This window comes from Athene noctua, chromosome 2, assembly GCF_965140245.1.
Source record: "Athene noctua chromosome 2, bAthNoc1.hap1.1, whole genome shotgun sequence".
Lineage (NCBI taxonomy): Eukaryota > Metazoa > Chordata > Aves > Strigiformes > Strigidae > Athene > Athene noctua.
Genome location: NC_134038.1, coordinates 119965385 through 119988426, shown reverse-complemented (window position 1 = coordinate 119988426; position 23042 = coordinate 119965385). Strand labels below are relative to the sequence as shown.

General features: G+C 42.1%; 1 protein-coding gene across 2 annotated transcripts; it reads right to left on the bottom strand.

Annotated features, from left to right (window-relative positions):
• Window positions 1-4898: 4898 nt before the first annotated feature.
• On the bottom strand, window positions 4899-21822 carry MAP3K8 (mitogen-activated protein kinase kinase kinase 8). Of its 2 annotated transcripts, XM_074897961.1 has the most exons (8): window positions 21702-21822; window positions 20425-20785; window positions 17515-17679; window positions 15743-16004; window positions 12963-13069; window positions 8657-8809; window positions 7791-8037; window positions 4899-6293 (listed from the first exon to the last, which is right to left on the bottom strand). In XM_074897961.1, the coding sequence occupies exons 1-8, from the start codon at window positions 21734-21736 to the stop codon at window positions 6160-6162; spliced, it is 1464 nt and encodes a 487-aa protein (XP_074754062.1). In that variant the 5' UTR covers window positions 21737-21822; the 3' UTR covers window positions 4899-6159. The 2 variants fall into 2 exon arrangements, with proteins under 2 accessions (XP_074754062.1, XP_074754063.1); XM_074897962.1 differs by lacking the exon at window positions 17515-17679.
• Between the last annotated feature and the right edge of the window lie 1220 nt (window positions 21823-23042).

Genomic DNA, 23042 nt, shown 5'->3' with positions numbered 1-23042 from the left:
AGTGACTCACAGACTGTGCTGCAGAGGGTGAGCGAATGCTGTGGGATGGGAAGGAAACTGGCATGGGTGACGGGGACACCAAGTTTGGCTTGGAAACTACTATCTTTATGCACAGAAATAAGGCACAACAGCTCAGCGTTTGAAGGGTTCTCTATACTACAGCTGGATAAAGGCTCCTGAAGCAACATCTGCAGTGACAGTGTGATACAGGCACAGGTTCTGACATGAGCTTATGTGTACCACAGCCATGTGGAGCAGCTCCTGTTCACTTGCAGCTTAAACAGAGGAGAGGGGAGCTGATAAAGAGAAAAGACCTACACTGGGAACTCACATACTGGTTTTGAAGACTTCCTCTTTGGGCAAACTGTGGTTTTCTCTTCTTTTTGGAGGGAGGGCAGGGGAAGAAGAAAAGTTGACTTTGGCATGCTGTGAGAGTTACAGGAGAAAGCAACCCTTCTCACCAGCAGCAGCTTCAACAAGCCCCCAGTCTGCTAGCTGATTCCATGTCATTTCCACTCCCGAGGTTTGATGGACCCCTTCCTGCCTCCCCCGCCTCTAGGGCTCCGCATACACCTCACCAAGTCCCTCCCTGCCTGTCTCTTATTTTCATCTCTCAACCTTCTTTGGCTGTGCACCGATTCAGCGTGTGACTTGCTATCAGCACCAGGAGAGATTTTCAACTTTTCAAACATCACATCACCGTTTATTTGACTTTTACATATTGGCAAAGCCAATTAGTGTCATAGCCTGCAAGTGGGGCACTGTCCCTCTGTGTATGGTCACTACAGTAGCATCCTTCCTCTGAAGCTGGCTTTTACTGGAATAAGGTTCACACTTGAGACCAGATTTATGGGTGAGCATGATGCTACTATGGCAGGTAGCTTTGACAAGGATCAGCTACACACAGGCATTTTCTCCTGCACACCTCACTCTCGAGCATCCCTGGCTCTCTTCCCTCTGACAGGCTCAGACAAACCCACCTTCTCCTGGCCATGCTCAGGCTGACCCTGCAAGCCATGTCATCCCACTGCTCGGGTGGCACGTGGTGCTGCCTCGCATGGGAGGTGTGGGTGCAGGTGACCAAAGGCTCGTGGCTGTCGCAGCAGCTCACCTCCTCCCCAGTGAGTCACCGTGCCCCAGTATCAGTCGGCAGAGCTATTTCTGGTGGCCAGCCTGAAGTAGCACGAGTGCACCCATGGGACCATGAGCCACTCCCAAGGGCCAGCTGGATTTTTTTGGGCGTTGCTGAGTTTGGCCAGCACGCACCATTTATAAAGGACTTGTTTTCCCATTGCCCAAATGATTATCTTCAGATGGTGACAGTTTTAGAAGTTGACCAGCTGGGTCTTTCCTGTAAGAAAAAGGAAAGGATGCTCAGGCTCCAAATAGTGTTTTGGTACTCATTCACTGGGAATTTACTAAGTCCTTCCTCCTTGGGCACAGGATGCAAAGCAAAGCATAGGAAGCAAAGTCCTTGCCCATGCTGTCTGAGCCTGCCTTGGAAGCAGCTTGTACAGCACCAGGGAAAGCTGTTTCTAGCCATCTACACACAGCACCATGCAGGTCTCTTTGCCCCAGCCCTTCCCAACTGACCAATTTGGTCTCCCCACCTGCTGCAGTGGTAACACCTCCAGTATCCCTTTTCTGGCTGCTTCTTAGCTTCTGCCACTTAGCCAGAAGAGCAACACCCCATTTTTCCCAACATCCCAACAAGGGGACAAACACTTGGCCAAGGGCCACCCTCCCCATCTCCATCAGCACCACACATGGGGAGGGCCTGGCAAACTGCTCTGTACTTCTACTGCAGCTTCTCTCAAACTTCCATTTGGGCTAACAGGGAAGCTCATTTAACATCCAGGCAAGAAAACCCTTATTTCTACTTCTTTCAATTGCTCCTCCCCATCTCTTCTGTCCACTGATATTTTTGCAGGATTAGAAAAACAAGGGCCTGAATGTAGGAGTTACAAAAACTCCAGAAACCAGGCATCAAGCAAAACTCTCTTGCTTGCAGGAGGCATGGGAGAGAGAAGGGTGGGTGAGGGGTGCAAAGAAGCAGCAGCTATAAGAAAATGGGAAAAAGGGACTTTAACTTCTCTCTCTCCCCCCATGTTTTTTCAAAGACCTAAACCGGGTCTTCCTTCAAAACAGCGTAGAGAGTTCAGCACATCTTCAAACAATAGTCAAACCTGCTATAGGCCATGGTAGTGGGCTCAGTCTCAGGGTCACGGCTGATCTGAGGACATAAAATCTGCTAAACCCAGGAGGAGGAAAGGTACCTCTGGGTTCCTAACTTCCTCAGTTAACCGTGAGCAGTGGGTTTCTCCACACACTTGTACTTTCCTTTGCAGTTAGCACAAGTCTCAGTATTCCCCCAATAGAAAATGAAACTACACACCAGAAATCAACACAAACAGTGGCAAACAATTTGCAAAATCCCACAGCTCTGAGCAGGCCAGCCATTCCCCTGGGGCTTGTGCTGGCAGGGTTTTCCCACCATGCGTTTTCATTTCCCTCCCCCTCACCTCCAGCCTTGATTACTCCAACTACACAGCTGCTCAGGCAACCAGACTAGAAAAACAATCTCCCCCCTCCCATGTTATTTCTAACCCAGTTCATTTCCCTGACCTCATTCCCCAGGCGGTGACACAAACAGGTAAACCTACACAATGCAGGGATCAACCACTGTGGAATATGCTTGAGGGATGTGATATGCTTGGGATATGATGTATTGCTGCAGAGAGAAATCACTACTTAGCTTCAGCCTGAGGCTCACCTGAAAAACACTCCTCAGCTATTAGAAAGCTCACAGAGCTAGTAAGTAGCAATGCTTGGTGTTCTGTGTACCCAAATAGCTACTTGTTGATTGTGTATCAGTCTTCTCAAGTGATATTTATCATGAAGCCTCATACTGTTTAGACTTGTGGATGTGCATGAAAAGAGAAATCTATCTGGCACTACATAAACTGTAATTGCTTTGGGTAACCTGCTCACTTATTAGTAGCATAGTGTGAAGATATACGGAGTTAAATGCAGTTGGTGGCCGGTCACGAGTGGTGTCCCCCAGGGCCTGGCTTTGGGGCCACTCCTGTTTAACATCTTTATTGAGGATCTAGACAAGGGGATCGAGTGCACCCTCAGTCAGTTTGCAGACGACACCCAGTTGGGTGGGAGTGTTGATCTGCTCGAGGGTAGGGAGGCTCTGCAGAGAGACCTGGACAGGCTGGAGCCATGGGCTGAGGCCAACTGTGTGAGTTTCCATAAGGGCAAATGCCGGGGGCTGCCCTTGGGCCACAACAACCCCCAGCAGCGCTACAGGCCTGGGGAGGAGTGGCTGGAGAGCTGCCAGTCAGATAGGGACCTGTGGGGGTTGATTGACAGCTGTCTGAACAGGAGCCAGCAGTGTGCCCAGGGGGCCAAGAAGGCCAATGGCATCCTGGCTTGTGTCAGCAATAGCGTGGCCAGCAGGGACAGGGAAGGGATCTTACCCCTGTACTTGGCACTGGTGAGGCCGCACCTCGATTCCTGTGTTCAGTTTTGGGCCCCTCACTACAAAAAGGACATTGAATGACTCGAGCGTGTCCAGAGAAGGGCAACGAAGCTGGTCAAGGGTCTTGAGCACAGGTCGTACAAGGAGTGGCTGAGGGAACTGGGGGTGTTTAGTCTGGAGGAGGCTGAGGGGAGACCTACAACTACCTGAAAGGAGGCTGCAGAGAGCTGGGGATAAGCCTCTTTAATCAAGTAGTAAGAGATAGGACAAGAGGGAATGGCCTCAAGTTGCACCAGGGAAAGTTCAGACTAGATATCAGGAAGCATTTCTTTCCAGAAGGGGTTGTTAGGCATTGGAATGGGCTGCCCAGGGAGGTGGTGGAGTCCCCATCCCTGGAGGTGTTCAAGAATTGGGTTGACATAGCACTGAGGGATCTGGTGTAGTTGAGAATGGTCAGTGATAGTTAATGGTTGGACTGGATGATCTTCAAGGTCTTTTCAAACCTAGATGATTCTGTGATATAACAGTAGTATAGTAAAAATGAATATTAAATAGAGAGCTTGTTCCCATAGGCAGATTTCCATGCTAAATCATTTAACTGGCATTAAAGAAAAAAAATAAGAAAAATCACTGTTACATTTTTCAAGCAATGATAGGAGCTCCCCCATGTAATGTAATCTATATAATTCCAACATAGATCTCATTGTTGAAGTACGTAGGCACTTAATAAGCATTTGCATAACAACTAGCCACTATTTGGTGAGGATAAACACCTTCATTTTCTAGAAGGGAAACTGGGAAAGAGATTTTAAACCCACTTCCAGTCACCTGAAAAGCTGCTTCCTACTAATTCCGTGAAACTCATTAAAGATCAAAAGCCATCAGTGAAAGATCAGAAAATTAAACCTGTGTCTCTCAAGGCAAAGGTGAGCACCCAAACTGTTAGGTCGTGTTTTCTTTAAGTCAGCTACACTGAAATTTAATCTCCAAATATCTTGATTGCTACAGACAGGATAAATATGAAGAGAGCTCCCTTATACAGCTCTCCTCAAAGCAGCTGGTTATCTAGAGATTTTGCACAAAGTACTGGAGCAGGTGGGGTTATTCCCAGCAGGATTTTTTGCAGCAATTTACATCAGAACTGAAGCGCTGCATGTTGTACACAACTGCTGTGCAGTATCAGGCAGTCCAGAAGGAGCGCTGGGGTCTGAGAATGAGATTGTCAGAAACACTCATCGTCTGTAACCAGAGTCCAGAATCCATCAACAATGACTTTCACCCGACTCCCCGATAAATGGAATGATGCACGTAGTGTTCTTGGGCCATGGTTGGGGAGGTTGGCCCAAATACAGTTACAGCCCCACACTGTTTTCAAAGATGAGAGAACAGAGTGAACACGTCTCAAGGCACTGAGCTGGATTTATTAATTTGACCATATCAGTATCAAACTAGAAATCATCTGCTTAAGATTGTGTATTATGTAGGAGCAGCATTAAATAACAGACATATGAAAAAGACTGTGCTTCAGAAAAGATTCAGTGTACAACATACACAGTATGCCATTTTAACACAAATGCTTATAAAGAATCATCCTAAGCATCAAAGAGGGTTTTATAAAAGTTTACGTTCTCATCCCATGGGATGTACAGAACTATGCAGTTTACATAGTTTTACTATCATCCAAAACATCACGTTTCAAATGTATGAGGCACAGCAAGAACAATATAATTCCATTTCCATAGGAACATAAACACAGCTTGTCACTAATGACACGCTTTCCAAACCATAGCACTCACAGCAATTATACACGTGTACAATTTTAATGTATTAAAAAGCAAGAGTCTGGAGCCTGCCCACTGTTACCAATAGGAAATAACATTTGATCTACCCTTGAATACTACCCAAGATAACCTTGCAGTAGCCATAACATAGGAAGCAGGTAGAGTCACCTGCGTGCTTTGCTAGGGCCAGCTTGCTGTGCTATTCCCAAAGCTAACCCATATAGCCAGTGAAGGATTCCCTCCACCTGCAGATAATGGGGACAGTGCCCTGCTTAGCTCTGACAGCACAGGGAAGATGCAAAGTTAAAACATACGTGTAACCAAGTGATGCTTTGACTCCAGAAAGAGCTGACAGACAATAGCTCAGCTTAAAGGAGACCCTGATTTTCATTAAGAATGACCAGAGACAGACCAAGTCTCAAAGACAGAACAAGACTGAACCAGTCTTTGACTGGTTAAATCAAGGGCTTTTTTTTTTTTTTTTTTTTTTGAAGGTTTTCTCCAAGGACAGCTCAGAGAGCCTGAATCTTACAGCCCACATGCTCAATTATTTTTTTCCCCCCACAGCAGTATTTGCAAGCATATATTACAAGTTTTATAAAAGTGCAAGGCCCAGCACAGGAAGATATCCTGGATTAAGACATTCCCAGCATTGTTCTTCTTGCCATCTTCTTGTTGGTAAACCAGCAGACACACAAATATTGTTGCTTGGGATCAGCTTATCAGAGCCCCTAAGGGTTTAGCTTAACCATCTGTGCAATTAAACACAATTCACATTTGACAGCCTACAGTGATGATTTTCAAATTTGTACATAAAAATATTAAGTCTTAAAATCAAGTTTTAAGAGGTAGAGGTTCATTTCTGACCTGCTGACACAAAATGTTACGGTGTCAGTCATATTCTAAGGCTGGTGGTCCCCTAACAATATTAAAGTAACCAGCTAGAGCTCCAAGATCTATGTAGAGTGATCTTTGCCTCTTTAGCAGGTCTGACTCTTCCATGCTCCCAGTACACAATGATGAATCTAAAGGAAACAGACAAAGCATGTCATTATTGCATAAATAGCTACATTAGTTCAGTTCATGGTTGTAGACATTACTGGAATAATTTGTATATTTATCTGTGGTTTAGAAAACTTCATTTCTAAGGACAATATAACATAAACCTCAAAATAAAATATAACAAATCAACCCGCAACTCTAGGGCAAAGGAAGGTAAGCAGCTTGCTACTGAAAACCGCAAGTGTGTTCAACTATTTAAAAAAAAAAATCTCCATCAGCTGGGACAGCTAGGCAGAGCTTCCTCATCCTCTGAGCCATACTGCTAATGCAGTTTGGTGCAAGAAAAAAAAACAACCTACTAACTTTCTGCCAGCTGAGAATTCCCCTTCATTATAGGGGAATTTTCATCTAAACAGATGACATCCTCTTTGTATTACTGGGTGTGACAATACTGAACAAATATGGGACCATCAGACTCAGATTTTTTTTTTTTCTTTTACATCAGGTTTGAAGAAACCAAACCTGGTTTGCAATGGCAGAACTCCCCTGAACACTTGTACAATGAGTGTCCTGGAATCTTCAAGTTAAAATTCCAGTTTAATAGTCAAATATTTTTTTCATCTTCAAAAGAACTGATTCAGATAGCCTGAGCCAGTCAAAGGCAAAATCCAGAAGGAGCAATGCCATTCTAGATGCAAAGGCTATGATTGATTTAAATGTTAAGTGAATTAATTGCAACAATTATGCATTACAGCGGCCAAAACTTTGCATAGGTATCTTTTCAAATACTTACCACAATCAAATAAACCACTTGCCTGTGGTCAGTTTTTATATGCCTTTTTTCAGAACCTTCCTAACATATTTTAGAAGAAGAGCATTTTGAAGCCTGTTAACAGGTTGCTGGTACTAAATCTTCCTTAGGCTTGGTATTATCTGAGGACACACTGAGTTTCCTAACTGGTTCATGTATTATCCTTTATAAAGCACTTACTAATGCACAAGGGGAACAGTGTTCTATCCTACAGTCATTTTTGGTTTTAAAACAAAGGGCTTGTACTGCTGACAGTCAGCAACATTACAGTTATGGTTTTGTGCGTGTCTTTTTCTTTAAGAAGGCAAAACGTGTTGGATTTGGTGGTAGTGGTTGTTGGACTTTTTTTGTTGTTGTTGTTAACAAATCACTAGTATCAATAAAACATCTCCAATACTGTGGCAAATTAAGGTAATTAAGGACAGCAACCTATAGCTCACAAAGTGCCCTGAATGACTGCCAGGGCTTTTTCATGAGCCAGCCCTTCCGGAGCTGCAGAATTCAGGATAAATTCTTCCTCTGTTGAAGTCAATGGGCGTTTTACATAACACTAATGAGCTCTGGGTCTGATGTCATCTGATTGGGATTTCTACTGGTCTCTTTTCAGAAGCTTTTTGAGTTTAATTTGTTTCTAAACACTCACTCAAATCAAGTTTTGAAACAGAGTAAAATCTACAAAGTGCAAGATAAATAAGCCTGATATCATTACCTGTAATGTTTTCTGGCAACTGCAGCTCCTTCCTCGCGAGTAGTCTTTTCCTTTCAAACAATGCTGAGTCCAGACTCTGGCATCGCGGCTGCTCTTCTGGGGGTGGGTGTAAGGCTTCGTGTTTCAGTAAGTCTGCTGCAGAAAGCCTATGATTAGGATTCCTTTCTAGAGCTGCTTCTAGCAACTCTCTCATGGAAGTGCTGCAGTCTTCAGCGATGTCCTCTAAGGGGGGAGCTTGCTTGTGTATCTGTTGGAATAAAAAAAGACCATCGAAACAGTTAGTCTAAAAGCAGTGGGAGAAGGAAGTCACAGATAACCACGACTGGTCTGGGAATTCCCCACTTACAATTCATCACCTCTCTAAGCTGGGCTGGTCAATTAGAACAGAACATGCAACTGCACAAAATCCACCTTTTTAAAATCAGATTTTATCACAAATTTAAAAACTCAAAGCAACTCCAAGAAAGCCTAAAATCTGGTGCAATACAAATTCACCAGATTTCTGTACCACACTGGAAGAACCTAAGAATCAAATTTGCCAGGCCCCAGTTTTTATCTGCAACTTCTAAGCAAAACATAAGTGGAACACAGATGGGCTTGTTTCAATCAAGTTTCACGCTGTTCTAACCCTGTCCTTGCAGTAAACTGAGGCCTGTACATTGTAACACAAACCACAGAGATGACTCCAGCTCAGCCTCTGTCTTCCCCTAAGTGATCAAAACCCACTTCTTCCTTCCCTCCTCTGAAGCAAAAGGGATGTCGTCATCACTCTGACAAACACTGATAGTTTTCTGAGTGGAGCTTTCCCATCAATACAGGAAACCCTTCAACTGAAACTGAGCTACAGCTTTGCTAAAGACACTTACAATATAGAGGTAGGATGGATACGCAGAACGAGGATATCTGTTCACCCAGGGCGGGATGCCAGTTTGCATATGAATAATAGTAGCTCCCATGCTGTAGATGTCCGCTTTTGTTGTGTGTCCTCTGCAGAGGATAACTTCAGGGCTCATGTAAATCTGTGAAGAACAGTCAAGAAAAGACTAATCAATAGGAGAAAACAACAAGCAAAGATGAAGCGTGACATTTTGTCATCCGGGAAACCCCTCTCTGAAGGGATACATCCCACTAGCGCCTGCAGCCTAGAGACCAAGCACCATCTGAGGAATAAGATTTTTTCTGCTCTGCACATTACCACAATCACAGAGATTTTCTGGTCTGGCAGCTGGACAAACTCTCATTCCAGGTTTGCCCAGTTGCTACAGGTTTTAGCTGAGCTGTGAGAGGCTGAGGTTCAAGCCATGGCTCTGCTTTGTTTAGCTAGATGGCAAGAACCTCATTTCTCCACAGCAAAATAAGGTGCTTGAATTGCCAGTTTGTTTTGTAGGGCACCGCTGGGACTACTCCATTCTGCTTGAATAACATGAGTATGCACTAGCCTAAAGAGAGAGGGTGACCCCGCTACTAGCCACCCAGCTGGGGGTAGGAGTCTACTCCTCAAATCCCCGTTTCATTGGATACTATACAACTCTTCCAGACAGAACTGACAGACACCTTACTCTTTTCCTCTGCCCCCCTTATCCATCAACCTGCATGTTGGGGCATTATCCTAAGAAAAGGAAGCCAATTCTAAGGCAAGGCACAAATGAAAAGCTAAGTCTCTTAAATCCTGCTGCGTGGTCTTTCCACCAGGTTACCCTACAGCAGCTATTAAGGCAAGCATCTCTCTTCCATACTGTTTTTTTTTAATCCAAAAATTTTCATTTAATCTAAACCACAATACAGTTTGCATCCAAACATTTCACTGGAATGCTTGGATTTGCCAAGATCCTACAGAAGGATCTGGTGGGAAGCTCCTGCCAGCTCCAGGCAGCTGGGAATGCAGCTGGAGGAGAACCAGACAGGCAGGATGCAGGAGGCACACCCCGTGGCTGGCAGGAGCTGCCCACACAGCTCTGCCACCATCACTGGCAGAGGGAGCAGGTTTCAACACAACGTGGGCACAGCCCACAACACTCTAGGTTAGGAAGTGGCTCTGTTTTCTACTTTTCCCTCACCCAATTTCCCTCTAAAGGAGCCAAACAGAACTTTTAACTAGTTCAAGTCATCCTACCACAAAGAATCACATTAAAAGCCATTAACTGACACAAGAGCAGGAAGTTAAGTCATCACCACATGGTTTGACTACTTATTACCACAGACTGAAAGTGGCTGTAGGGCTCACGCAAATTCCGAGGAATATTTCCCAGTAAATCACATACTGTATCTGCAAACAAAGCTTCAGATCGGAAGAATGTGCAAAGGTTCAGCAGGTGTCTACAGCTGCTACTTACTCCTATCCATTGCTTTCCTCTGGGCTAAGGTAAATGCATCTGCATCCATCACCTTTAAGTCTCATAAGGAGCAATGAGCAGAATTTCTACTTTTGTAAAAAATGGTCATTATCAAATACAGTGTAACTTGAGTGAAATCTATACAAACAAAAAACAGCTGCCTTCTTGATGGAAAAAAGATACTGGAACAAGAACCTGAATGCAGTTACAGTCAGAGTGTGAAAATGGTTAAGGTGCACCTTGATTGCACAGGGATGAAAAGAAAAAATGAGATGTCCACCAAAGCTGCGATTTCAGACTGATTTAGACTGGCCTAAGACTCTGTTGTCACCAAAGTAGGTAGCCCAAGCCCTGGATACCCTCCTCTTCTCACTCCTTCCTACTGCTGGGCTGGCACTTGTCTGCCAGCCAGACCACGGACAAAACCCAGCTAAAAAGCACTCCTTCTCTTCACGCTGTGCTAGTTTTAGTTCAGCATTCCTGAAAATGAATCACACCTTCCACGTTCAATAAACCTTAATAGATAACTTTATCCTCCCCTCAAATGGTTGTAACTAAAGTTTACCTATTTTAAGAATGTGACAGAAGCATAACAAAGTGCAGCAAATGCCTAGAAAAAGTATTTCCTGAAGAGAAGTTACATCACAACCATGGTATATTGGCATTTCATGCCCTGCACACATACTGTTCAGAAAAGCCAGGTTTTCATGCTACACCAGCTAAAACAAAATTTAACCATCTTTCAATCATTCTGCCCAGAATTACAACTATTCATTTTCATGAACACAAAGAAGATTCAGTACATTCACACTTCTGTGTTACAGAAGCAAATAAAAATCCTTAACTCCCGGTGAAGAACATGCACAAGAGAAAGATAACTCCAACTGCGGCTTCCTTTGTGGATATGAGTCCCTGCCAATACAAGATGCAAGAGAAACCAGCCAGGTCACAGGCATGATGCTGCATGGCAGTGATAAAGACCTAAACAAGGGGCTGCACAACTACATGCAGGAACAGCACTCCTGGGCAACTGCCCCACTTCTTAAGGCTGCATAATAAGGGGTGCAACACTCGGGACAACTTTGGAGGGTCAAGATCTTACTTTGAAAAAACAAAGAAAGCCAGTGCTATCAAAGACTACAGGGGGAATTTGTGGGTGACTGGATTAGGTACAAGTGTTCACAGGGCTGAACACAGGCACGGTAGAGAAGAAGATGCCTAGGAGAAAGGCTGAGCAGAAAAAGCTATAGACTAGCACTCATGGTGTCTCTAAGCATCTTTGACTGGTATTTGAAAATCTCCTTTCACAGCACTCTCTCTGCAACCTGACTTCTGTCCTGCGATGCTGCAGCAGAACAGCAGGATTGCTGGTCCCAAGGACTGGCTACCTCTCCCCTGAGACAGCAAACACCAAGCACTGCCATGTTTCAGGGTTGCGAGGATTATCCACTTTCTAAGGATGTGACTACAGGTGCTCAACAGTGTGGAATAATTTCCTTCCTACTAAATGAAGAACTGTTTTTCACCGTTATTCTCACCCACATGAACTCGGCCTGTCCTCCAACAACCAGGAATGGATCACAACCAGTCCACTCCACAAACCTGGAAATTTCCTGTTTACATACATGTCCATCCTTGGGAAATACCTTACCAGGGCTTCCATTTCATTTCCACCATTTTTCTTATTCTCATTAAGAGCACATAAAAATCCCCTTAAACAAAAAAACCCAAACCAAACCAAAATAAAAACCCCACAAAGCACATACATGAAAAGCCAGAAAGCATGTTGCTTCCAGTATAGTAAGCATTTTAAGCTTTTAACTCCCCTGACTAGAAAGACAGTGAAAACAAATGTTCAAGTATTTTCCTAAGTATCTTAAAAAAAAAAAATAAACAAACAAGCCTGACATTCTCTGAAATCTGTTTTATCCTACCATTTCAAGGAGTGAAATGCTCTTTGTCAGTTATACACGTATCTCCACTAAACACATGCCTATGCTGTGGAAGACTATCAAAACGGTAAGTGCCAACATTTCAGCTGAAGCGTTTCCTGTAAACAACCTCCTCCGGCAACAGAGAGCATACAAAGCCACACTTGCAGCAGCTATCCAAGCTAATTGTTGCTGCTTGGTTGTTTGCTAAAGCTCTAGCCCTGGAAACACCTTGGTATTGGTGTAGCCCAAGTGGCATGCAGGACCTCTGTGCATGTTCAGAGTCAAAGTCAGTGAGACCATTTAAAAGGCCCCCACCTTTACCACTGTAATGTCTAAAGCAAGTTTACCAGATAATCATCAACCATGCTATACACAACCCCCAAAGGACAAGAGGGTTACATGCAGATGGGAAACAGAGCTTAGAAATGCTAAGGGATGAAACCCAGAGGCCTGTAATTTCTGTGGTTTCAAAGGAGGAGTCAAACTACCGCGATGAGCAGGTCACCCCAGTCCACAGCTGGTATTTCAGAAGAAATCTTTGCTAGAGCAAAGAACAAATTCCTGTCTGAAGTGTCTCTGACTGCAGCTGATGCACTGCAAATAACCCTCCTCAGAGCACTGTTCCTTTGCTTGACTTCAGTGAACCCCAATTTCTCTTTGACTTCAGATTTAATAATCACTAACAAATGCGACTGCAGAGAAGGTGATGTGGCTTTCAAGTGTAACACCTGATTCTCTATTTGGCAAGTCAAAAATAAAAATAATTGAGATTATATTAATGCTTGCTTGTATTATAAAACTCTTTTGCCCAAGCTTCTACCCTCAAGCTCCAAATCTGAGCCTAAGCATCATAACCAGGGGAGTAATAATACACCATAAGGGCTTTTGATCCTCCAGCTTCTTACCTCTGTTCCTCTAAGGTCTTTGGGATAGTAAATGTCTTCAGTCATTTGAACACTTAGGCCAAAGTCCACCAAAACAGCCTTAGTTGACATAAAGACAATGTTGCTTGCTAAAAGAAAAACAAAAATGACAACATGTAAGTTTCTAGCATGTTGGGCATTTATTTTACAACATGCCTGTTTCATTCGGATGTTAGCTTGAAAGGGGAGATTCAAGCTAATAGATAGATATATCAAGCTAATAGATACAACCAGTCTCTATAACCAACACAAACCTTCTTGTAGCCAAAAGAGGTCTGTTAGTGATTCCAATTTTAAATCAGGTCTCAAAAATCAAACCGGACTGGTTTATGTAAAATAAGAATCAATGTCTGGTCATTTTCCTAGCTTAAAAAAAAAGAAAAAAGAAAAAAGAGAGAGATAGAGAAAATGATTAAGGGTAAGAAAGGAAGGTGGAAGACTGATAGACACCTCAGCACAGCAAGGCTTGCTCTGAAGATGTTTAACAGCCTCCAAGGTAGACAGCATGCTGCGCAGGTCTGGCTGTAACTGTTGGTTACCAAGAGGCCTCTCTACACTAATGATCCAAATGAAGACAGAAGTAGAGGGGAATTGGGGCCCCTCTACAGCAGTCACACCAGTCTCATGCACAGGTCAGTGAAAGTGGCTCAGTGTGACAAAAGAGGACAGAATATGGCTGCAAAAGTAATACAAAACAGCAAAAATTCCAAACTTCCACCGAATTGCAGCAATATCTAGGAGCTTAATTCACTTTCCTTCATAAAACTCTGCCTAGGGCACAACTTTGTACTCAGAGGCTTTCATTGCAGTTGTATTTCCAATCAAAAATTTATGAAGGCAGTGCTCTGTGTAAGCCTTGAGAAATTCTTGTTTTCTGTTTTAGAAGACGTGGACAAAAGAAGTCTCCAAGTTACACAACAGAAACACATTTTCTCCCAGAGGAAACTGGGTCATTTTCTCTCTCAACAGTGCCCACCATGACCATCCAGTGGGAAGACACAGGCTTGATTTCAGTGGTACTGTTCCTGGAGCAATCCCCTTTGCATACCTGCCTCCTTACCAGTGCTACAAAACTTTATGAATAAATTTATAGTTTTAGGGATATCTTTGAAGATACAGATTTTAAACACCAAATAAAGGCAGTGCAGAGTGTCACACTGTCACAAGCACAGCAGGCTCTGCTAACCGTTTGTGACTGTACCCAGCTCCAGCTTCAGATGGTTTTGGACTAAAGCTCCCCCCACCAAATAACCTTAGATTTAACTGCTTTTCAACCAGGGATTAAAATGAGTGCCAGCACTGAGCTGCTCTTCAGAGCCAACAGAAAGTCCTCCTCCCCTTTGTGGCTCAGGGCAGTCTTCCTCTCAGTAAAATCCCCATCTCCTCCTGGTCAGCAGAACAGAGACTCAAGAGCAGCTGATGCAGGGAGGAAGAAATCAACAGATGTTTGGGAAAACAGCCTTTTCTATCGATTCTGCCTGGCAAGGGAAAACACACACCTCGGCTCCCTCGAATGGAGGCTGCCTTGTCAGGCAGTGGGCACAGCTGCCATTAAAGGCCTGGGTTATCCAGCTCACCCCCCTGAATGGGGGTTTGCACCCAGATGTCTCCAGGCCTGGCGGCCACTGGCCCCAGACAGCTTCCACCTCACCTCCTGCCCTGCACCCAGTAACGCAGAAAAAAGGCTGGAAAAAGCAAAACACACTCACATTCACCACATTCAAAATGGGCCGGTTCTTCTATCCACTATCTGGATGTCATGCGTTGAGTTTTGGCTGTTTGTTTTTTAAATATTTTAATTAATGTCATTGTTACTGGCAATTATAATAAACCCATAGGAAAGACTCTTACCACAAGCGAGAAAGCACAACTAAGGGAAAAACTAAGCAGTTTTATAGTTGTCAATCTCAAAGGCTTACATCTAAAGTACTGACTCACATTAAATAAGAAAAAATTCAAAACCAAGATAAAAATTTAGCAATTCCTGATAATTGTCTTCTGTCAACTATTTATTGTAGCACTTCAGTTTGAATATTTCTATTTTAAACCTTCAGGTTTAGCAAAAATTAACTCGCAGAAGAGATACATCTTCATCAGAAGCACTATTACTAGAAAGGCAGAATTTATCTGTCTGCAGGGGAAGGTGGTGCTGGAAGAAACAGTATTTAATATTGAATTAAACGTAATGCATTAAAATTAAATTTTAACGCAATTTAATATTATTTAATTTAGGTTTAATAACAATATGTTTGATTATTTATACATGTTAATACCCAGAGCCTTTGAAAAGCAAATATATACTAAAATTTGCAGTAATTGTTTAAAGAAAAAAAACAGTAAAAATTATGTAGTTAGTTTCAAAGTGTCTCAAACAGAGGAACAGCCATGCAGAAACATAACCTAAAAGAAGGTGCAAGAGGAATGTGGGCATGGGAGAACTCAGGACGAATCTGCATGAAAGAGGAAACCTTCTGGCTTAACACAGACTGATTATTTTGCTCATTTTCTTTAGGGTTTTATTTCAAATTGAGTTGCAGAAGAAAGGAAAATGAACTATGACTTCTGAATCATCCCCTCCACTGAAGTGAATTAATAAATAGTGTAAATAATTATTATCTCCAGAACCTTGTCATTTTTTGAGCATTACTCGACCCTCCTTCCCAGAGATGCGAGGCTACACACCCCAGCTCAATCCCAGGCTCTCCATCAGAGCTCCAGCCCAGCCTGGACCAGAAAGCACCCCAAGAATTACACACACATACGTTTGATATCATGGTGGATAATCCTCTTGGAGTGGAGAAAGTCAAGTCCTTTCAAAATATGCTTTGTCACCCAAATGATTTCAAATTCTCTCATAGGACCACAACTCTCCAGCTTTTCCATGACAGAGCCTCCCTCTCCAGCTTCCATAAAAAGATGGATCGTCTCATCCCACAAAATTGCACCGTATAATTCAGCAATGTTTTCATGACGGAAACATGCTTGTATTTCAACATCCGATGGTTTGAACTGTTCCACTGGGACCTAGGACATTGAAACAAAATCACAGAAAAGCAGCTCAAGAAACAAGTTATCCATATTAACACTGTTATCCTATAGATTAAAATGGAAGAAGGAAGCAAAGCACTCCTATCCACTTGTTAAAATACAGAGCTTTAGTTTGATCCTGCGACTTGTTCTTCCTTTCCAGTTGAGATACATCCTGTTTAAAGATGAGAGAGCTTTTGGAATCATGCCCAAATAAAAAGTGCAATCTTCCAGAAAAAGCAATGTAGCAACAGTTATTCCCGTCAAAATCCGGTGGTTACGCAAAAGACTGTGCAAACTTCCTGGTGAAGGAGATTAAACCACGCTGCTTTTTCCATTAGCTTTGTGCAGTCTCATCTGCTCTACCAGAACTATACACCTGTCTGATGTGTGGATCAGCACTTGTAGTGCTCAGCACAGTCTACTGACTAACCATGCTCAGGACAATTACTGACCTCGATTCAATCCTTACCAGCACTGTTTTATGACTTACAAGAAATTAAACCTGCTTTACAGTGAGCACCCAGCAGCACTATATTTCTTTAAAAAGTACTGGCGGCAGATTGCCAAGACAATAAAAAGCAGTGGTTGCTTACACACAGAAAGGCTACCACTGCTCTTTATATTCTCCTTCCCTGAGACTTGTGGCAATTAATCAAATAAGAGGCCAATATTTTTACTGCAATAAGAAATACTGTTTGTATTTTCAGAAACATTAGGAAACTTTGATTCTGCAGTTGGTTATGCAGGAGTGGCAAACTACATCTGTCTCCATGTGGATACACTGCCTGCAAGGGAAAGATATACAACAGCCTTCCCAACTCTTTCACACACAAGTAATGCAGGTGCTTATTCATGAGTGGGGGGATATAAAGCAGTGTCCCAGATGAGCTTTTGCTGGCCCTAAATATTTACTACTCAATTCAGACCAGTATGTTGAAAGGTAAAGTTGAGAGAAAACATTGGCTTGTATAAAAACAGGAGGTGCTCAGCAGTTTTCTTGAGACATCTCACAACCTTATGCTCAGTCAGTGCCCAAAACATAATGAGAGTTGCAGATAAGCTGAGCTCTCAGGGACATTAATGGCACTGGAGTAAAGAAAACTTATGTCTGAAGACCACAGTAGAAGGAAGAGATCCTAAAACCATCAGCAGCAACAGGGTTTTGCTATCACCTTCAGCAGGGATGTGATCTCATGCTGATATTTTACCACTGTGAGGGACAAGTAGAAATTCTTCTACCCCTGCACCACAGCATGTCTGCCCACAGCAGTTACACACACTTCTAGATACTTTCAAAATGCTGAAACTTTTGCAGTTTCAGAGCCAAAAAAATACAGTAAGTTAGCAGTTAAAAATGTGCATTTTTCCTACCTTGTGTAGGACAACAAAACCAAGACAATCATCAGCCTAACAGTGGAATTTGATGCAGACATATTTGAAAATATACTGTATGTACTATGTCATACAATATTTGCTCAGAAATAAAACTACTGAACGAACATACCAGTTTGCATGCCATTCGTTTCTTGGTTTCTCTATCTTGGGCTAAGTACACCTTCCCAAAAGCTCCCCGAGGAATAAAATCAGAGCCAATGTTCCTGTAAGTCAGCTTCCACGGAAACAGGAGCACATCCGAATCAATTTGATAGCGCCCATTCTTGGGTGTGATCTGTGGAGTTAAATTGAAAAAAAAAAAAATCACAATGAAGTTAAAACTACTTCAAGCCTAATTAATTTTACACATGTAGTGGAAAAAAAAAAATATCACTCATATATGTGCATGATACATGCAATCTGTTCAGCAGTCTTTATTTAGAAACACCAAATGGGAACAGCATGTGAGGTGTGGCATTCATTCACAGCCCAGGCATCCACGTTTCTCTCCAGTGACTAACTTACAAAGTGTAAGTTGCAATTAATTCTCTTGAAACAACAACAACAGCGGCTGGGTTAATGAAATTATCCACCTCTTGTTATTAGGTTTACCTGCACATGTTTGGCCTTCCTGTAATCTGCTAACTTGTTATGCCACATACCTGTTACTCACAGGCTATCTTATATGATGTGAGCAAGAGTTTCAGCATTTCCTAATATCACATGTACTGCTAGGGGAACACATTTTAATTTTCTGTCTTGTATCAGAGTTTCTGTTGCTTAGTAAAAGGTCAAAGAAGTCTGTTGTGATTTTAGCAGACACCTTCTAGTTTTATACTGTAGTTCAAAAAAAAAAAGCAGGATTCACACTGTCTGCTTAGGTGGGTAATGCTGGGAGCTTTGGTTCTCTATACCATCCACAAGTTGAGGAGGGTTCCTCCAGGAAGCCCTTCAGTGTCTAAGTCAGTATCTTGCTCTAAATCTTCCGCCAAAACAGGTCCCTCCCTCTGTACATGACAGAGAGAGACCAAAATGATAACTACAGCCATGTGAGTACTGCTTGAGGTTTGATGATATTTTTTCAGTCTCTTAATATTCTCTCAGCTAAAGAATTAGTAATGTTTCCTGTGAATATGCTTCTAATTCATTTGGGGATATATAGTATTGCCAGCATCTGGAATATCATTAACCTGTTTACTGCTACTTTATCAAGATTCTTGAAGATATGTAAAAGCAGATCAAGGATATCTATCACTATGTCTGTCACATGGCCTCATACACTGAGCTCTTCAGCTACCCTTTTTAAGATAACAGCATATTAGGAAGATTAATTGGTGTAGATTACTTTTTAAGATGTTACACACACGATCTTTCTGTGCTTTAACCATCTTCATGTTTCTCAAATAGGGAAGTAACTTCTTGACTGCTCAAACTGTCATTTGTGACTTGTATCTATGTGAAATAAGTTAATCCTTCAAAGTTCTTAATTTTTGAGGATTGTAAATTCATAGCTGTTGAGGGGTGTGTGTCTTTTTTATTAAAAGTATCTTGCTTGATATGCAGGATGAGCCTCTCCTCTACTTAGCAGAACCAAGGTAAAGACTAGCAATCCATTCATCCTGCCTGCTCACTTCCAAGAGGCTGAGACTAGATATCCCACATGGGTTACACCTATCCTAGAAGTAACACAGACTGGGTGACGTGGATTTGCAGAGCAAGAGAGCAACAAACACCACACTACTCACACTTTCAGGAGGCTTTCAGGACTAATTCCTGGTCTGGTCCTGGTGAGTGAATGCTTGTTTGTGGCTGTAACACATGCTCCAGTTTAGTTTCAACTGAAAGAAATCCAGTTTGGGTGCTCCAAGACCCTTCGTGACACAAGCCACGGTGCAGTCAGCGAGGGTCACCAGGCAATCACAGACACTCCCAATCCTAACTAAAATGCCGCAGACATTTACAATGTAGATGCACCTGCTGAAATGCATGTACAGGTAATGCCCTGCCTCCAATCCTCAATTGCTTAATGGGATCACATGCACCTAATAGTACTTGGTTCATACCAATTGCATGCATCTGTAGAAACAATATGCAAGCAAAATAACCACGAGTATGTAGAGCAGTGTCTATCCTAAGTATAGGAAACATTTAATATTAGTGTCATTTCAGTGTTACAGAGTTTAAAAGTGACTGTTTTGCAATAGTGTAATGCTCCCGCCACGTTGGAATAAAGCAATACCCTGTGCTCTTTCACACCTTAGTAACCAGCAAGCCTCAAGACAATGTTCACATATAAACACATTACATGCAAGATATTTAAGACGACGGATGTAGAGCATGCATGTGTATGAATAAACTTCCATCTCATAATTGATTGTTTCCAAAGCAACTCATTTTAAATAGAAGTCCGGTATCACTAATTTGTACAGAACACAAATCATTAAGAAAAAAATGAACATATCTCTAAACAATGCATCTATATGTGAATTTAGCAATGTGTGATATTACATAATACTGTAATTCTGAAAGTCACAGTTGATACTATATGCTTTTTTTCCTTACATTACTAATTTCTACATTTTGTGCAGATAGAGTGAATTCAGTAACTAAACCAAAATAGATCCCAGACCTTTTATTTGGGAGTTTTGCATAATGAACTTTTTACTGCATGAACACAAGGCACTGGAAAACCCTTATCTGCAAGGGTAACCTGTAAGCCATATCATAGTTGTAGCTTTTGCTTTTTTACTGCATGTCTCAAGTTTGTATTCAATGTGGGCAAATGTTTTCTAATCTCCAGGAATACTGGGAGGCAACATAGAGTGGATCTTTCTGAACAACAGACCCTTCTCCACAGCTGCCTGACACTGCAAGGGCTAGACTCGATGACCTCAGAGATGCCCTCCAGTCCCAGGTTTGCACATGGAACAACAGCATGACCGTTTCTCCCAGAACTGGGGGTGATCTTTATTTAGATTCATTAAAAGTTTCTAACTCCTAAGGTCTACTAATTTTCAAGTAAAAAATAAAAGAGACATACCATATTCAAGAGGATTCCAGATTCTTGCTGTCTGCATCCTTTAAATTGTTTGGCAGTGTTAGACACCTGATTTGCAAAAGCAAGCAGGTCTTCCACAGTCCCGTATTTGACGGAGGACATCAAAGAAACCTCCCTTTCACAAAATAATAAAGATTCCGCACGTTCTTCATTTTGATTTGCCTCTTCACACATTGTAATTAAGCTGTCTTCATAGACTGCAAGGTCTCCACCTGGATAAAGGTTTTCCATGATGTCTATCACCTCAGACATATTTAAATTAGTTAGCAACAAGTCAATCTCCTCTTTGCTATCACTACCCGTGCTCATATACTCCATTACTGTCCACTTTGCAAAACCACTCCTGGAAAAAAAGAAATAAACAAACCTGAAAACACTTTTCACCTAAATTTGTTTTAGCAAAGTAAGATGAAAAGAAGTGATCAGGGTGACAGAGAGCTCATCATTATACAGTTAGATTTAAAATTATGAATTTGTATTACGAAGAAAATCATAATTAGTAGACTGAGTGGAGAAGAAATAGAGAAGAAGTCTTTTCTAGTGAAATTTTATTTAGAAATTATTAGTGAACCTCCCCTGTCATGAAGGAATTTACTTTGATAACTTACTTTGATAAAGCTTTTCATTAGAGGAACTGGCACAGTAAGGAAGCATGAACAAGTTTCTAGATATGCAAAAATGAAGGAGCACCCTCAATACAAATGAAGGAATTCATTATTTGGAAATGAATGACAAAGAGAAATATAAAGGTACTCAATTAGTTTATCCCCAAGTTTTTATAAGCAATTTATGTGATGTGCCCAGAAAGGGAAGGTGGTCATGGAACAAGATCATTCCACTAGCAATAAGCATCTATTAGCATCACTCTACAAAGCACAAGTCAGTCACCACCTGAGATACAACTGATCTTTTTTGCAAATAACTGATCAGAAGTAGATGAACTGAAATTTTCACCAGTTTCAGAAGTCAGAAATTGAGTTATCATAAACCAGTGAGTTTTTGAAGCCATTTCCAGCAGTTTATTCTGAGCTCACTAGTCCTAACAATAACTTTTTAAGATAAATCTTGACCATTTTGTTGAAGTGGACTTTCATTACAAGACTGGGTTCAACATCCCAAAAAGTCCCTTCCCACCCCAGGTTCCTACTTTAAGCCAGAGAGAATTTAATTTGAATATTTAAGTTAGAAACATACACGTGGTCAGTCATTAAAATACTTACACAAATAGTTTTCAACACGTAAATGTCTGGAGCACTTACCTTGTATTTATCTTGGTTACATCACACAAAACCATCAAAAACGTCTCAATATAATCCCTAAAGTCGTCATGTTTCTTGAACCCGTATTTACCACCAATGATAATTTCACAGCGTTCGGTAGCAGTCTATTAAAAAAAGCAAAACAAATAAAGGCATGGCATACCAGCTCAAGCAGAAGGACTGGTTTACACTCATATGATCATTTGCTTCATAGGCTTCATGGAAAGAAAAACTAGTAATCACAAGACTGAGATAACAGGGGATTTTTCTGCAGAAAAAGATGACAGCTCAAAAAGGAATCAAGCTACTGTATGATCATCCAGATTTCCAAGTAGTAGTGCAAAATATTTTTTCCATGGTTAGGTCCTGAGTTTTATTCTCCCTGCCTCATGGCATTGCTAATAGCAAAGAGAAAGATCTTTTCCTCTAGCAGAACTGAGTAGAGCACACCCTATCTAGTTCTCATTTCCCTTTTGCATAATCCACTACAACCAACTATTTTCGGCAAAAGATAACAACCAGACAAAAAGATACTTAAAAAAAAAAAAAAAGGCAAGCACAACCTATTTATCTCACGGACAAGTAGCAGACTCAATCCTCTGAGGCCCTGAAACAATGCCATTTACCCAGGTACAGTTTCTGGTTATGATCTTTATCTTTTCTTACCCTCCCTGCAAGGACGTGGAAGCTTTGTGGCACATATTTCTCATGGGTTAGAATATTTACGTCAGCTCTTACACTGAAGAAAACCGAGTAAAATGACGCAGCTGACTTGGCAAAGAAACTCAGACCATGTGTTGCGAGTGCGAAAAGCAGGACGTGACAGCTCAGCAGATGCAGCATAGGAAAAGGCAAGGGGAGTGTCTGTGATGCAACGCGTTCCTTTGCAAACCCCTGGGGTGATGGTGGCAGAGCAGCACCCTGCTCCCCCACCTCCCCAGGATGGACACTGCAACTTTCAGCAGCACTCTACACCAGTTCACCCAGCCTCAAGTCAGCCTGACGGCACCCCTAACATTAGGGCAGCAGGGTAGGACACCTTGCAGTCACTAGCACCACTCAAGCGGGGAGCACCCAGGCTTTGTATCCACAGTGCTGAGAGGTCAGGTTTTTCCAACCTACATAAGAAATAAAAGATGCTAGCGGTGTTTTCTAACCCCTAGCATCCCACCTTCCTCCTCTGTGCTGAAGTTAAAGGCTGTTAACAAAGCCTGAAAATGTTTACTCTTTATTATAAATGAGACTTCTATTTTTCCCACAGCAGGACTTCTATTGATCGGGTTTTTTGGTGCTGAATTAGTGGGGGTGGAGAGAAAAGAAACAGTCCAGTCATAAAAGGAA